The sequence below is a fragment of the Hippocampus zosterae genome, chromosome 20 (genome assembly GCF_025434085.1).
Source record: "Hippocampus zosterae strain Florida chromosome 20, ASM2543408v3, whole genome shotgun sequence".
Lineage (NCBI taxonomy): Eukaryota > Metazoa > Chordata > Actinopteri > Syngnathiformes > Syngnathidae > Hippocampus > Hippocampus zosterae.
In genome coordinates, this window is record NC_067470.1 from 4,154,905 (window position 1) to 4,173,035 (window position 18,131).

The following is an 18,131-nucleotide window of genomic DNA, read 5'->3' on the forward strand; positions in this document are numbered from 1 at the left end:
ATGGCCAAGCAGACAACCTCTACTCTTATTTTGTCGGATCTCATGACCTGATGGGCAATATCAAATTTCAAATTGTATGTGCACTGATAAAAAAAAAAAATGTGTTGGATTTACTCAAATGAATGACAAGTGGTTGCACACAATAACAATAACTGCCAATTAAGTCCATCCAAAGTTGACTTAAAAAGACAGCTTGCTAGCTAAATAGATAGCATACAAGGCATTTTGGCTGAATGCGAGACACATATGTCTACTTACATAATGATATATATATGACTAGCGGCCAGACAATGTTTAAACTGTTCCGCCATAAAGAACAAGATGGCCGCTTTTTCAACAAGATTACCAAAAGGTAATTAAACGGACTCTTGAAGGCAATTATGTTTGGGTTCCTTCCCTCAAATGAACAGATGGAAAGGTCGCTGATGTGTGCTTAATATCAACATTGAAACTGCTGTTAGTCTCCAATAAACAGACCAACGTCGCGCTGCCCGCGCTGTTTTGGAAGGACTCCGCCATGTTGCATCTTCGCCGGGTATGTGTCACTGCGCGTGAATGTGTGAGCATGCCAAGCAGCCCCGGCACACCACATTAGGTGACTAATGAGGCAGACACATAATACAGCACAATCACAATCGGAGGTGTCATGATCAATTATTTGGGTGTCATTAATAAAGAGGAATGCGCATGCTAACCCAGAAACAAGGCGCTTTGTCTGGAGACAGATGACCGCGACATTGATGACACGGATGCTATGCTTGCTCTGAGTGTTGCATCCCACTGCAGATAAAAGCAAGGGGGGGCACATATTAAGAAGCCGACAACATTTGAGTTGTAAACCGCATTATGTTTTTGAAACGCCTCCTCTTCTGAGCAAAACAACCAAACGGAACATCATGTGTGGAAAAATGCTGGCAGCATTCATGGTGATTGTGTGTTAGGTGCACTTAGCTGTACCTGGAGGTGGAATGATCCGTGGCAGGTAACAGAGTGCCAGCCCCCCCTCCTCGCCCCGAGAGGTTGCTTGTCTAGTACTTTGCTTAACTACTGCTGCTAGGCAATCTCGAGTTACTCCAATCATATAGTGCGAAATGCTCCGGTGTGATCTCTGTGTTAACATGACATTCTCCATTCACTACACACGATGACAAAAAAGAAAATAGATTTTTTTTTTTAAATTATAGACGTGTTCCCGGGAAACTAGTCGGGCTGCATTTCTTCAGAGCGACAATCCATTTGTTAAACCATGGACATGGGGATCATGTCATTCATTTTGTGGACACCCTCCTTTCCTAAATCGCTCAAGTCTGTGATTGAAAGTATCTTCATGTCAAAGTCTGAGCATCAAATGTTCCGATATATTATCATTTGCATATCGGGAAGCGGATTTCTTGTCTGCAGTCATATAAATGTCACACCTGATTGCTCGGACCTGGAAAAGCAATTTCCTTTTCAATTCCACTTGAATGGACTGGTAATTCACAGGAAATAACAAAGCTAAGGAACACCCAAGCTGGAGCGAGGCAATTCACGGCAGTTCTTCTGACACAATCACGATGAAAAAGCAAACTTTTTAGCGACGTTCAATAGACCAAATACATATTTGCTACTGTAATTAATTTTTCTCATCCTACGTACCGCCTTTAAATTGAATGAATCATTATTCCCTTGCTATCGCAATCAACAGCTACGGTTTTTATCCTTAGAAATTCAATGCAAAGCTCAACAAACCAAAGTGCAGGGGATGGGAACCTTGCCGGTGGAGTCGGGATCAACTAGGTCAGTATCTCTTTACCTACCGACCCCCAACCCCCCCACCCCCTGCATGCATTTTGTGTGTATGTGTGTGCAGGTTTCCCGGGGAGCATGATTGATTAAGCTAGCGAGCTATCGGCGTCGGACAATTGAGCGTGAGAGAGAGAAGGGAGATCTATCTTTGTGAAAGCTCGTGCCTGAGCTTGGCACGAGATAAATGGGCCCAAACCAGTGTGCATGAATGTGGTAGAATTGTGTTCATCCATGAGTACTTGTCGCTAAGTCATGGATATGTTCCCTGTGAGGGTAAAAACAACAACAACAACGACAAGAACACAACCTTTCTTCTCTGAGAATGGCAATTAAACGTGCTATGAAGGAAAGTTTGCTCTTTGTATTAAATGAATGATCTTTATGGTGGGAGTGAGACCAAGGTGAGCCAGGAGGGGAGTGTGTGTGTGTGGGGGGGTGGGGGGGGGTGACATTGTGTCTCATCCTTGTATTATGAATGAGTTATGTCTGTGTCGGTCAATAAGCAGTCCTTAGCTGGGGTTTATGACTCGGATGTTCCGTGAGGGCATCATCCGTGTTCGTCTTGATTGTTTTTAATTGAGTAGATATCGAACAGGGTTTTGACAAAACGCTTTAGAAGAGTAAAAACACCAAAAAAAAGGTTTAAAAAAAAGATAGATTGCATCACATGAATTACTCTGAGATTCATTACGATTTATCACCATTCCAATGCAGTTTGTTTTCGTATTTTCTCTGACCACTAAGACAAACTGTTGTGCATTGCAGTGGATGTGCAGGACATCATTCCGTGTGTACACGTACGTGTACAATTACAATCTTGGCAGACTTTAACCATATATTTAAACAATTCGCCAAAAAAAAAAAAAAAAAGCATGTAACTAACACTACATCAACAGTGAAAAGCGGGAGAAGCTCAGTTGAAAGAATCACAGATGAAAATTGACCGGGAGAGGAAAATAGAGGAGGAGGAAAAGACTAAACATCGGCCGAGAATGTAAAGCAATCGACAAAGCAAAGCTGTGAAACACGGATAACGGAGAATACTCAGCATTTTACTTCAGGAAAAACAAAGAGTGTTACGGTCAACAATGTCTCTGTTCATCTACAGTATGTGTAGCAGCCAAGGTTGTTTTTTTTTCCCATCCGAGCTTCGGGATGAGCAGTTTTGAAAATGTTTTTGAAAGATGACAGAACATTCAAACGTCTATTTTCCATGTTTGCATGCGGTGGTTCAGGAAGAGGAGTAATAAGAAAACAATTTTTAGAAGAATGAGCCGTGAGGCGGACAAGACCTCTGATTCAATTACCGTAATGAAGATTTTGATTAGCGACTTGTTTGTGTCGTAGATTACAAATTACTCGATGACAAATAGTACGACGTCAAATGCGAAGGGAAGAGACAGCCGGTGAGGGCGATCTGCGCCTCTTCCTCTGGCCGCCGCCATGGAGCTCGGATGATGTGAGAATGACACTTTCAAGCCGTTTCTCTCTTTCTTCCTTCCTTGGTGATTCCTCACTTTTCCTGTTATGCTGTTTTCCTGCCTCTCATATCTTCTTACCCTGTGGTTTTCGCCTACATTTCTTTCGAGGCCTTACATTTTCCCCACGATTTGCCTCCATCTGTGCCTCGTCCGCTTCCTTCTGCTGCAAAATGTCTAGCAGATGCTTAGAATGGCTCAGGGACTTGCCAGCATGAATACAATGGCAGCAGTTTATTGCCATGGAAGCTGCCCATTGATACCCAAACCAGCGTCCTGTTATCTGGTACTGGTCCAGCAGGCATGAGGGCAAATATAATGACACTGTCACCATTGGAAACAGTCACGTGAGTGCTCGTACTCCCCTGAGCTTCTTTCAATACTTATAGAAAGACAAATTGAAGCCACGTTAGCGGTAATGGTTTGAAAAAAAATGTTACGATTGCTTTTGCAGCTCCAGTCTCTTGACAGAGAAGTTAATTTCTGTGCAGCATCGCTGCTGAATGCTTATTCACCATGTTTGCTTTCAACTCAAGGGCCCACATTCTTAAAAGTTCCACAAGCGCCTACGGAACATACTCATCATGCAGTTGGATCACCTTGAACTAGTCAATGTCGGGAACAAACGGAATAAAGTCATATTACCTCATAAAAAGGAACTACAAGACCTGGAATGAGGTTTTAACAAATATTTGGATCACTTGATTCATCTGTTGAATCACATCTGAAAGAGAAAATGTGTGTCTCTTTTCCTACCATCTTTGCGATAAAGGTTGATCTCCACTTTTCTCTCTTCTGAACCCAGCAGGGCCTGCGCCATCTGAGCGATGGCCAGACGTTTGGTGTCGGGTCCATAGAGGAAGTTGCAGGTGCACGGCTTCTGCATGATCTCAGCTCGCGAGTAACCGCACATGAGACAGAAGCCATCGTTGCAGAAGATAATGGCGCAGTTTTCCACTCTTGCATTGGCAATGACGAACTTTCGACCTGGAGAGAAATAAAAAAAAGGCAGAGATGGTTTGAGTTTGGCTAATGGGGACACTCTGCCACATGAAATGACACAAAATTGGAATCAACTTTTATCAAGCATTGATAAAAGATAGCATGATGGTTAGCATTAAAGATTCAAAGTTGTCCTTTTTTGCAGGACAGACAGTAATTTTCTCCACACACTTTTGGTACCACTAACAAGGTCTTATTTCAAGTGAAACATACCTATTAAAATGACGACGAATACTTGAAGGCAAGAAAAAAAAAAAAAAAGATTTGTTTGGGATCATAACAAACTATAATTCAGCGAGAGGATGATTGCGGCTGCAAATATGAAGCCGGCAGGTCACTAAAAGCACCCAAAAAAAACATTTTGTGTCTTTTACATTCCATTTTGGGTGATCTTCACAAAGGCAAACTCTTGTAAATGGACTTCAAGGACTTCCAGTTCTTACTTGGTATGCGAGAACATTTGAGCCGATTGTAACTCATGCCAAAATGCATTACAGAATCATCATGACAAAGCTCTTGACCAGGCAATTCATGTTAAATATTTTCCATCCGTGTCTTTATATAGTTCAGGAAAACTAACGAAATATCTGACATTAAACTTGGGTCGGATATGTTTTAATTGATTAATAAAATAAAAACAAAAATGGAAGGTTGTTTTAGAATCGTTTTTTTCTTCACCTCAAACTATTCATATATTTCAAATAAACTAAAACTAATACTAAAACTAACAAACAAAATTGAAAGCATTCAAAAAAATAAAAATAAAAAAACAACGAAAAAATTAAATTAAATAAAATAACGATAAGGAGGGACACATCTAAAACATTCAGAATAGCGGCACTTGAGAACCAGAGTTTGAGAGCCCTAATTTAGAACGTGGCTCACCAACCTTTTTGAAAGGGCAAAAAGAGCAGCAAAGAGCTGTCGGTTTCATACACATTTCTGGAATGCAACACAAAAATTGCTGATAAAACCTTCTGCACAGCGCTAAAATAATATTCCACTTTGATTTACGCGTTTCTGTAAACATGAAACACCTCTTTGGCCATTTTCACAAACTTTAAGTCTGTAATTACCATAAGCCCGCCTTCCTCTTCCTTTTATGCCCGTGAACACAGTTTCTCAACGCTGCACAATGTGAATCCACCGGGCCGTTCTCTCTCGCAGGAGACGTACGTGATGGAAAGCCTGTTCACGTATTCATGGAAACAGTGAAGATCCGTTGTGTGGTTGCGCTTGATAGCTCGCCTGCATGAATTAGCGGGCAGCGGTGGGTCCCAGAGGCTCGTAAAACTTGATAGGTTTGTCTTGCTGCAATGAACACTTGGTAATCCAACGGCAGTAACGCCAGCGTGCGGATGTGCGAGCACAGAGCACATTTCACTTTTCCGCCTTTTGAGTATGTGCTCTTTAGTCATTGATAATGGCCGGCGGAAGGAAGATAGGTTTGTTTCATGCCGTTTAGCTCATTTCGAGAGCTTTGTTTGTTTTTGTACACAGTATGTGTGAGATGAAAAAATGCACATGAGGAGATTGGCGAAATCGGTGGAACATATGTTTCATGACAGTGTCAAACGGCAGGAAACAAGTAAGGGGTGCCAAATGTTAGGCGTGTCACGATTTGTGCTTCTCTTCATCTTTTGGCGTTGTATTTGACTCTGGAAAAGATCATTTGTCTTTTATTCGGGAGTGTGATTTGGCCTTGTATTGGTTTGCTGTGTGTGTGTGGGTGTGTGTCTTTGTTTCCAACTGAGCTGCGTCTCAGGTTACTTATTTGCAACCCTCTGAGCTCCTCCATGCTTTGACTGTGACCTGTGAGTCGTTCTCACGGCGTCATATCATCGGGGATCTAAATGGTCCTAAATGTGCAGTTTCTCTGTTTTAGTTGGGCAGTACTTAGTTGAAATGTAAATCATAAGGATGCGTTCCGAGACCAAATTTGGGCATCGGTGGTGTTTCATGTTCTGATTTGCGACAACCTTTCTCAAAAGTCGGCAGGGAAAGGCTCAAACTCACCTGCGATTCGAATGACGACAAGCAAACAAATGGCTGGATGGATTTTGAATACAAAGCGAATTGTTGACAATCGATTTACATGTATGGCAATAGAAGCGATGTTAGGGATTATTAAATGTTAATTAAATGCACTGCTATGATTCCAAACATCCATTTGCTCATACTGCTGCTACGAATACGACAATGTGGTGTTTAACAAGATCAATGCGCAAAAATCTGTATTTGTTGTCGAACCCTCTTTCCTATTCGTGACGTCAGCGACGTTTCCACTGGCATCTTTTTTTCCCCTGCAATTTCTCTCTAATGAGCCTTTGAAGCCGAAAGTGGGCTGCTCGGAAGGCTGATGAAAGACCGAGTGCGGCTCGGGAGGAACCCCCACACTTTTTATTCACACACGCGGGCACACGTGTACAAATGTATCCGCGTGTCAATAAGCACAAAGCAAGTTGGACGCGCACACGTGTTCCAAAGGCGACTCGCCAACGCAGACTGAATAATTCACTAAGAGCCAGACTTTGAGGGCTCCTCTGCAGTCTGCCAGTGAGCGCATGTGCAAGCCGTGAGTCTGCGCGTGTGGGTGGGGGAGTGTGTATCCGTGAGTGTTGTTGTGTTTGCTTGGAATCTCCCCGAGTACGCCGCGTGGGCGGATGAGGAGGGAAGCCCATGTGTTCCAGGCACAAGTCCACGCAGCAGCTCCGAGCCTGCTCGGCGCACAGATGGCAGGATAAAGGGAGCCGGAGAAAGACAAAGGATAGCGAGAAAAACCGAGTGGAGGGAGAAAAAAAGAAAAAAAGAAGATGAAGATTATTATTACGCAAGAGGCACAAAGAAAATTAGCACGCTTGTGTGTCACTGTTGCAGACCAAGCCCGCAACCGGATGAGGAATTGTGTGAGAGCTCCCTCATCAAACTGGGCTATTGCCATGGAAACTGAAGATTGGCCATTGCTAAATTTCCAAACGTAATGGGCTGTGGGAATATTGTATTCGGTACGAGCGGTTTTTAGTACAGCAATAAGAAGTGAAATACTGCCCACGATTGCACACCCAAATTTCAGGCTGCTATTAATGACTCTGTGCAATAAAAAAAATTACCGGTAACTCGCCTGCTTTCCGCTTTTTCACTTTAGCAAGTAAACACTTTTTGCTGCAAACCATGGAACCATCATACCGTGACCAGTGTGCTGTACAATGTGCATCGTAGTGGGTAACAAGCCCGCCATTTTGTAGTCTCTGTCAAACCGGTGAGGCTCTGTTCACATCATAAGTGGCGTTCCTGGAATCATTGTTTGTTTTGGATCTTTCCACATCATACACTCTTTTCTAGACTGTCATTACGGTTCCACCAACAACAAGTCCTCCAAATCCTAGCAGGGGTCAATGAAATAGCTCGTTTTCAAATTTTGACCTAATTTAAGTCCACCTCTTCTGGATACCGAAACATTTGCAAGATGCATCCAAAATCTAGCTCAAAATTATTTAAAAAATAATAATAATAGGAAATACCGTACATACACATTAAGAGTAAACGAACATGTGCAGTCAAAAGGTGACTTTGCTCAAATGCCCTTTTCTTCCATGCAACACGGAGGCCCAATCCTCCTACTGTCATTAACAGCGCTAATCCCATAATCACAGCAATCCTTAATGGGCTTGTTCGCTCAAAAGTGTCTCCGTCTACAGTGTGAACAGCATCTCCCTCTGTCTTAATGAGGTTTTCCAGATTTATGCAAATGAGCGCTAATCCAAAAGACTCTGCGGTCGTCGGACTCTTTCATTCAGTGAACTGACCTTTTCCGTGCCCCTTTCAAGGTTGCCGTGAGCAGCCCCCCCCCCCCCCCCCCCCCGCCTCGAGGAGCATGAAAAGGAATGCCGATTAGGGGAGGGATACAAACAGGCAAGAGATGAATGAAGAGATTGATGAATGACACGAGGGATAAGGCAGGAGAAGCCGCGATAAACAAGTCAAAGCGAAATGATGAGCGGGCAGGACAGGAAATGATGCCACTCGAGGGCGGGCAAAAGTCTGAGTGGACCCCGATATTTTGCAGGTGACATTTTGATCCGCGGTGTGGACAGGGAGCGGGTGGAAAAGAACCCGTAGAGGTGGAGGTGTGTGAATTAAAAGGGAAGCTGCTGGAATGGAAAGCTTACAAGGAATAGAGGCGGGGAAGGTGCAGGAGTTCAAGTACTTGGGAGAAAGTGGTCAGAGCGATGGGGAGTGCCAAAGAGATTCGAGAGAGAGAGCAAAGTGTCAAGCCGTACGCTTTAGAGACGGTAGCAATGACCAGAAAACGGGAGACGTTCTCTTATGTGTTACAATCCTAATGGATACGTTCAAAAAAAAAAGCAAGTGTGCTATGGTTCATCGTTGTAACTGCAGCAGTCCATTAAGTTCCATATTTTGCATTCTGCAAAAATGGCTTCTGCCTTTTTCTTTGTGGCAACTGACGTGTCCCCGCTCGGTTATTATTTTATCCGAGCAGGTAAGGAAAACCTGGCAGAGATGCTTGTGTTTGATGTTTTATGATTTGGACACATTCTCATAATAGGCACACAATTTTATAAGCCGAGAGTCGGAAGGGGAGACGCATCACTCGGCGATGTATTTAAAGATCTGAGGAAAACGATCAGAGGGATGACTAAAAAGAAATTGATTTTTTTTTTTCTTCCCCTCCCCAAAGCTGGTTTGAAAAGGCTTATGTATCTTCCCAGAAAGTTCCGCTGTCTCTACGGGGGCCAAAATGCTCTCCACTTAATTGAATAACACAAAGAGCAAGTTTGTCATGATGAAATAATCGTGCAATCGTGGCAAAATCTGATCTGCCGCGCTGCACTGATATCCATAGAGTGCAGATCAACCGTCTTTGGAGCAATTTTCTTAGTTATCTACGAAATGATATTTACGAATTTAGTTCAATGACAGATTTTCTTTCAGGGCAATAATTGACACTGTAGTTTACGACGTGAAAAATGTCTTCCAAGCCTGTCAGAAAGAAGGGACACGATGAGCGGCATTACATTCAAAATGTTCGAGGAGTGTTGTTGAGCTCCCAGTAGCCATGACAACGAGTGAGCGTAGTGAAAATGAGAAGGCAGGAAAAAATAGTGAAGTTCAGGCAATGGGGTCGGCTGCCAACAGAAGCTCTTCGTGGTAGCGTTCTCAATTTCTTCCCCAGTTGACTCCATGAATGAGACGCATCGACATTCTCTCCCTGACAGCTTGGGCAGGGTGACCGGCGGGACGCGCTCGGTTGTTCTGCCATCGGTTGGAAGGCTCATTCGTGCTTCGAACACATCTACACTCACCGTTCGGGCCGAGTGCTGCAAGCTCACGTTGTCCTTTGTTCAGGAAGTGAGAAGGACAAATACGGGCGGAGGAGGAAGCTACACTCGCCCGTTTACTCGGTCAGGTGACCGTGGAAACGATGGCGGATTTTTTTTTTTTTGCTGGATTTGTGAGTGGACAGACAATTCGGGATATGATGAAGCCTTTTAAACGGCTTATAAAAGGTTACTTAAAACCTTTGACAGTTCATAAATATTTAAAAGAAGAGCACGAAGAAGAAAGAATATGGAATGTGAGGTCAGCAGGAAGAGTTTACATGATCCGCAAGTTTATGAGGGGGCGGGGGGTCGTGGGGACAAGAGAAGTGGAAAACAGAAGACAAACAGTATATACGAAACGCAGCTCCGAAGCTGCTCTGCTCACTCGGGTGAAGTCAAAGAAATGGTGCAGAGAAATGTACCGAATCACCATAAAGTAACAATTTCCTCAATATTTTTTTTTTGAATATTTGGAGCGGGAAGGTCAAAGCTGATTTCACAGTTTTGTTTGCACCCAGCAGATATTTTTTTTTAGCAACCAATATGACTGATAATAAATAAAATAGTGACAAGCATGGACAGCACTGCATTCAAGTGCACTACAGTACATTTTGGGCAGAGACGGTTCGGCAACCAAAAAAAACATCATTTGGCACGAAATTATATTAAGATAAAAGTGAAGGAAAAAAAACATTCCCCCCACCAAATGTATTCCAGTAAGTGGGACATGGAAAAAAGTAGCTTTCATGGGCCACATAAGATGATACAACAGGCCGAAACTGGCCCCCGGGGCCTTCAGTTTGACACCTGTGACTTTGATGATGAAGCTGCAGAAGTGACCGGAGAGCACGATAATAAAACGTGGCTAGTGAGAGTGAGCGACGTACTGCGCTATGAATGGCCTTATTAGAGCAGAGTCTTGCACAGAGAATCTTCAGAGCCAAAACGTGTGAGTGTGTGTGCGCGCGCCGAGTGTGCACTTCCTACAGTATGTTGCATGCACGCGTTTTCGTCTTTTCAGAGGGCCACAGAAGGCATCTCTTCATCCACCCCCCAGTGGGAAAATGAAGGCTTCTCGCATTATGCAACGCATTGCCAAGCTCATCAAAGTACAATGAAGCAGCCATGCGTCAAGCGCCAAACACTCCGGTGGACGACCTGCTGTTGTTGGTAAACTCTGTTCGGGAATATGACAGTGATGCCGTATTTGTAGAGTTGCAGCTTAAGCTGTTAGCAATTTGGAGGATTTGTTTATTTCGCGGGGACTATTTAAGGAGGAGGATTCATTTGTTGTTTGTAGAACATACAGCGGAGCAGCTTTTCCGAAAATTGCTCAAAATAGTTTCATCTTTCTGCCGCCAGCAGAAGAAGCTACCACTTCTTCAATTAAAATGTAATTCCCCTAGATGGTCAGCAGGGGGTATCACTACATCCATTTTCACCACCGCTTATCCTGAACAGGGTCACGGAGGGCTGCTGAGGCCTATTCCAGCTGACTTTGGGGAGAAAGCAGGCTAACCCCTGGTCATTGCAGCTACAAAAACGGACAACTGAGCCAATCTGTCTCCAATAGTTTCAACTCTATCATTCGAAGAGATTTTGGAGTGCGTGCTCACAAGCTCCCAATTCCTCGAGAGGCATTTCACAGAGTTGAGGTCTGTGCTCTGGGTCAGAGCTCCGGTATTGAAAAAGCTACTTTTGAACTTCACGTTTCTTTGCATTCACTCTTTGGGTAATCTGCTTGCGAAAATATTTGAGAGATGTCGAGTCCCACCCAACATTTGAATATCAAGGTCGTCGTTTATTGTCCATTCGGTAAACGTTTTGTGATGGGATGAGGTTACAATACGCGGCCTATCGCTGTTGTTAGGGCGTATGTGTGTCGTACTGAGAAAGAGAAAGAGAGAGACAGTGGGCGGTTGTGTGGGTGGGTGTGTCGAGGGGGGTTCAGTTGCCATGGCGACGGAAGAGCGTGTGCATCTGTGTGCGTGTGTGTGTGTGCACTTCAAGCCGCCGAATGGTAACATCCTCCCGGGAGGACAGTGGATTCAAGCATTGTAATTGGCCCACGTCCTTCTCTGATGAGCATAACAAATAACATAAAGCCCAAAAGGTTGCCGTGGCCTCACGGTGAGGTCATAAATGTTGTTTGTTGTTGTGATACGGCATGCCGTCTTGCCCTCGACTCCAAGATGTGTGGGGAGAGAGGAAAAAAAAAAAAAAGCATCGAAATCAAACGTGGAGGCTGAGTGCAAAGTCAGCAGCGGCGAGTAGCAACGAGCAAATTTATGTGAGGGGTTACCGGGAGTTTTTGGATGGCTTGCATTTGTCAAAGAAGTTTGGATGCAATATAGTTTGGCTTCATTAAGAAATACTATTTTCACTCAGATGCATTAAGCTACATTCTGCTCATGTCCACGTAGGTTTGAGCCCAATGCGTATGCCGCACATATATCGGGAGCTCTCCAGACGGAATCAAAGTAGAAAGAAAACAAAGCACCTGTAAAGCTCTCAAATGTGAATTATGCATAGGGTGGTCAGTCAATGGCTGAAAAATAAATAGCGCACCCTCTGGCCTAACATGGACGTCTCATAATGAGCCCACATGAGACAAAGAGAGAGTGGAGAAGAAAATACACCTTTGGGAACCAACATCTTGTCCTCGCAAAAATACTAATCAAGACAAACCCGTATATACAGAAACTTTTTTTTCTGTTTTAATCTGAAAAAAATGGCGTGGATACAATCTATTTTCATTTTTCGTCATGACGGTCAATTCACATTTGGACCAAGCAGGATAGCGACCTGCGATCTATATTTTTGTGCATTTCTACTCAGTCTTTCCTGCTCGTCGCGGAACTTTTCATGGAAGCAAACATCACACTGCCCATTGATTTTCCTCCACTGGACATGTCAATAAATGCACGGCAAATAGCTTTGACCCCTCGCTCACGTCCGTCGGACCATCCAATGAGCAGCTCCATCCTGACAGGGTTTGTTGTGCCGCCTCTACCCTTGACCCGTTTGATTCATAAACGCTGTTGATGATGTCACGGGGGCCACACGGTCGACAGCAAATTAGCGCTCGGACAATCTGAATCGCCACGGCCCAGCACAGAGCCCTGAAGCACATTCGGTCAAAATCAGATTTCGATTGGTCGTTTGGAAAACACGACATACATGTCTAAAGTTCTCCTCGTCTATTTTTTCACTCCCGGGAGTGGAATAGCCAAGTGCCTAAAATAACTGTCCACAAAATCGGGCATATGTGGACAACTGTCGTCGTTTGCTCTCCTTAATCATTTTTCCCCCAAGGTTGACGATTAAGCATCCACAGTGAGCGATCCGAGCACATTATTTCAAAAGCAAGACGCCACAGTGGAAATAAATTAGCCTGCCATGTCTGTTGGAGCGTGGAGATTGCTTTTCTCTCCTGACTCTTTCCCTCCTGCGATGGTTTTTCCATCACGAACAGCGCCACAAACTCAATCGCCCGGCTTCTGATTGTCGCCCGGATAAAGTTTAGCCAGCCGGCGTGTTGATAAAGAGCCATCAAAGAGGCCAATTCTTTATCGGCTGTCTTCATTAGAGTCATGAGTAACTGGAGCCTATCCCGGCTAACTTCCGATGAGAGGCGGGCTCATTTCGACTCTTCACTTTGCCTAAAATGTGTGTTTGAGAAGGTGCAGTTTCCTCTCTTGTCAAACACTTTCATACCAGTTTTTGGCATTGAAGCATCTTAAAAAATATATAATTTTCCACCACAGCCATTAGGTGGGACTCTCCATCGCCATTAGCACGTTTTGTTTGGCAAACTAAAAGACCCGCTCCAACCACGTGAGACCACTTCGGGAAGAAATGAGTCAACGAGACATTTGGAAAGCACTGAAGTGTGGTTATGGACCTCTCAGATGCATATTTTGCTCCCCCGTAAATAATCATCCCACCCGGTAATGAAGGTGCAACCTGCCACTCGCTTGAACAGATGTAAAATCGGTGATGAAGACATGTTGGAGAAATGCTCCCTGCGTGATGACGTGTGCGCCGAAGCGAGGGGAAAATGTTCACCTTTATAGAGTCACGGAGGATCGCTTTCAAGGTCCGCTATTCATCTTGTACTGTTCTGTACCACTCTGCTTGGGAACGAGCATCGGTAAGCTGTGAAAGATTCACTTTTCGTCAGGGTGTGTGTAACTGCAATGTATCGCGGCTTCAAACCAAACCAGGTATGAATAATAGTATCGTGGAAAAAGGAAAGGTTGTTGCAGCTGTCATGTTGGGTCTTAATGCGATTGTGCAAGTGTCCCTAATGGAGTGGAGAGGAGATTTGCATCAAATCTCCACTAACTTGTGCCGTGTATGTCCTATTTGGGGCTGCTAGCGGGGAATAATGCAATCAACCTGGCAACCCGAGCTGATAAAACAAACCAGTACGGCCTCCACCCTCCTCTTCATCCTGCTCGGGGTGCATATTCAGAGAACCGCTGCCATTGTTAAGCACCAGGCTCGTTTGAAGTCTGCTCATATATTCACAAGGGTGTAAAAAAAAAAAAAAAAAAAATTTTAAACATGAATGATACGCATCAAAGTTCCAGGAAAGGGGTGGGAGGGGGCAGGGACAGGGGACTCTGGTAGACTGCAGCCTGGTTACACATTTTGCAATCTGGAGACTTTACTCACTCCATGCCCAGGGGCGCACTGAAACATTCATTCGATCTTCAAGCATCCCAAAAAAAAACAACAACAATAAAAAGAATATTGTGCCCCCCGCACCCCCCCAAAAAAAGAAAAATATAGCTTCTTCAGCCGAGCGGTCAGATCTCAACAGATAACTGCCAGAAGTGCTTCTAATTAACCTCCAATGCGAATAAATAACCATCTATAAAAAGAAGCAAAATAAAAATGAATTTGGCTCTAAATGCATCACGCCGTTTTATTTTATCGCGCACGATTTATCCGATCATCCATTTTGCTGGTTTCCAAGTGCGGTTTTCCTGCTGCTCACTCCATATTGGGCATCATCTGTCCTTATCGTGGACAATCATGGATGCGCTGCCTCGCGGATGCAGAAGAACAATAAGGATTGATTATGGAAAAGCTGCTCGAGCATTTTTCGACAATACATCCACTCTGTCTTCGCTAGTCTGACAATTCATTCCCACGAGTACACTTGAATGCCAAAGTTATCCTTTACGAGTGAGGAGAAAGGGCGCATGACACATGGGACAAATAGTTTTGTCTACTCTTAGTTCTTTGTTGAAGATGTGGGAAGGACAATTCTCATATTAGAAAAAAACCTTAATGTATTTTTTAATGGCCAAATTGTTGCCATGATATTTTACAGTATACATGGACCTTAAGGTGGATTTGAGCATTTATTTGACATCCAGCTCAGTGTTGTGAGTAATTCAAACGTGGCACTAGTGTGTGTGTGTGGGGGGGGGGGGGGGGTCACCAGAAACAGTGACCCCCATTAATCGACAGTGGTTACTATAGTCCAAGGACCTTGAAGTGGAAATCAAGGATATCAAATAAATGCCCAATCAGCTTTATTGCCATCAGTTAGTCACAACATCTATTTTTGGACACGATAAGGACTCAAGTATACAAATGTGCACAAAAAACAGTGAGTACAATCGTATGGCAAGCAGTTTTTGCCATGATTCAGAGCCACCAAATCCGGTCGGGAGGGTATTTCGCTATACTAGTATTGGATTGGAACTTACTTTGACTGTCGAATTTCCTGATGATTGTGTCCAGGAAGGTGTTCTGCGGAGCCACATGGCCTCTCCGAACCGGCATCTTCGATGCAGTGGCCCCAGGACTTTATCGGGACTTTGCTGGACTTTGAAAAACTCAACTACTCCCAAGGAAACCCTGACTGCTCGGTCCAGTCGGGGATGCAAGTTGCCCCGAGTTTTTTTTTTTTTTTCCCTCCCCCAGTTAATGAAAGTTGCGTCCTTCCGACAACGCGCAGTTGATGTGAGGCGTTCACTGCCTCCCGTTTGCGAGGTGGGGAGAGGGACGGTGTCTGTTTCCGTCCCCTCTTTGGTGATGTTGGTAGTGATGGAGAAGGAGGAGGGCGCTTGTCAGGTGATATATCCTCCTCTCAGTGGAGCTCCGCCACAATCCTCCTCTCATGGCGCACGACGGCACGCTCCCGTGAGGCGGACTGGAGGAGCTTGGCTGCGAGCGTCGTGGTGCTTGGAGCCATGGAGGGCTGCTGCCTTTGTTTCGCTTCTCATTCCACTTCTTCTCAATCCGGGCAAATAGCTAGAAAAGAAGAGAACGTCCACCTCGATGAGTATTTTGGAGGTGCTTTGCGTCGCTCTAATTCGCCCCCTCCTCTTGCGCTTCCTCCTCCGCTGTGCGCTTTTTTTCTGGATGACTTCAGCTCCACCGATTCGAGCTGCGCCTCTTTAACCCTTTGTGCCTCGACCACATCCGTTTAGTTGAATGGTTAGAGAAACCCCAGCGATGTCTAATTTTTTAAAATAAATAAACAAACACACTTTGTGGCTTATATGTTACAAATTGTGTAAATTGTCATGAGACAAAATTTTAGAGTTGGTATAAGTGATTGCTGGTCATTTAAAGCCCCCCCCAAAAAAGCTGGTGAGCACCCCATAAAATGGCTTTTTCTCTTTTCCCATCCCCCTGCTTGATGACCAATTCAAATATTAAATACAGACAACACATTGCCCATAATGCTTTTTAATTCGATTTGTATTTTGTTCACATGGCTTTCCTATTTGTAAAAAAAAAACATTTTGTTTTAGCAAAGACATATTTCAAATAGTACTAAGTACTAATACGTGGTGTCTCGACGTACGAGCTGCTCTGTTCCTAAAACTATCCATCTAGAACTGAATGAAACCGATTACAAAATGATTTATCACCTCTGTTTTTTTCCCCTTGAAAACAAAACAAGGATATGACAAAAATAATTCGAAAATAAACCGCCCGTTTTGAAAAATACGAGTGCCCAAATGATCATCTGTCTTCTGGAATGACCCACAAAGGAAATACACCTCAGTCCTGCTGTGGCGAAAATTCTTGTCACAAGAAATGACACCCAAAGGCCCGACCGATTTTAAGCTTTTATAAGGCAGTCGGTGTCAAATGGGGGAGTTTCCATTGTGTTCCACCGCAGGTCAAACCTACAGACAACACGCGTAAAACGTCTGGAGTGACAGCTGGATTCGGGTTTAATTCACACTCAAACGTAGATGAGGACGGATACGCCCATGCAAAAAAACAAAAGCGATGTTTCAGGTGATTGCCGACCCATTTTAATTGGCGTGAATTACGCTGGGGTTGAGGATTCACCACCGAGGCGTTCATGTACGTCACAGCGCGGGGTTCCCCCTCACGTCAGGCTGCGTTCACGTACCGTCGGATAATAAACCACCGAATCTGTCACGTGACTGAAGCGAATGCAATAGGACCCACAGCTGCCAGACGTACTCGCATTCATTAATCAAGGAGAAATAGAGACATTACAGTTTCACTATTGACTTTTTCGTCTTTTTACTCCAGTCTCGCAAAGACACAAATTAAAATTTCACACGGTTAACTTCCAAGTATTGCATAAAGCAGGAATATAATCACAGAAAACATTCGTCGAAAGCAGATATCAAGTCTCCATACAACAAACTTTCAGCTTACCTCAATATGCATGTTCAAATTCGACGGCACGTTTTGGAAAGCCGTGGATTCGCAGAGTTTGCGGAGTAATCCAATATTTCCTCGCTGCTGGTGCTCAGTTGGGACTTTTGGTTTTCTTCCTTGTCATTTTCAGGGCTGCGTTTGCTCTGTTCGAAGCGTGAAGACTTGTCTTTAATTTATGTGGCTTGTGCAGGTGCGAGGGATCGCGCACTAACCACTAAATTGTCATCCAAAAACATTAAAAATCACTCTGTATCTGCTGTGACTTTTTTTAAATAAAGGATTACGGCACGTTTTGAAAAATTAAGGAGTAAGAATAAAAAGTAGGGCTGAAAAAATAAACACAGTTAAAGTAAAAGATACTCAAAACATCTACTAATATAATAAAGTGTTTGTCCTACGCCAAGTGAGACCTTTGAGTCCACAACGAGTCTGAAACATTGCGATTAAAAAAAAACTCTACACGAGACACAAATACTCATGTTCAAATACTCTAAACTTGAATGGCTGTGTCCAACTGAAAATAAATAATAAAACCTGTTGTGAATTTTGTCGTTTAGTTGATATAGAGAACGAGTTGTGCAAAATTGGATATGCATTCAAAAGTTGATACAGATTCAAATTTGGTTGGTTATAGTTCATTTTAGCGTAATCTTGAATTACCTGTATAACTGATAACTATTTTCGGTGAGTAGAGAAAGGAAAACATTGATTGCAGTTGTTTATGCAGAAGTTGTTGTTTTCTCTCTTTGTGAGCAGCATGGTTTCATTTCATAGCTTTTAAATGCCTGATTGCATCAAATCACGAATGCCAAATACCATGAAAATAATTCTTCTACTACGGCCATTTATT

General features: G+C 43.7%; 1 protein-coding gene across 1 annotated transcript in view; it reads right to left on the bottom strand.

Annotated features, from left to right (window-relative positions):
- The window catches only part of kcnh2b (potassium voltage-gated channel, subfamily H (eag-related), member 2b), a 95,911-nt gene extending 78,501 nt beyond the window's left edge, over positions 1 to 17,410 (bottom strand). Inside the window, exons 1-3 of the mRNA XM_052054161.1 lie at positions 17,279 to 17,410; positions 15,337 to 15,883; positions 4,023 to 4,253 (exon numbers count right to left, since the gene is read on the bottom strand). Of these exons, the coding sequence (XP_051910121.1) occupies positions 4,023 to 4,253; positions 15,337 to 15,412 (307 nt within the window). The 5' untranslated portion in view covers positions 15,413 to 15,883; positions 17,279 to 17,410. The remainder of the gene's footprint in view (positions 1 to 4,022; positions 4,254 to 15,336; positions 15,884 to 17,278) is intronic.
- Positions 17,411 to 18,131: the final 721 nt, after the last annotated feature.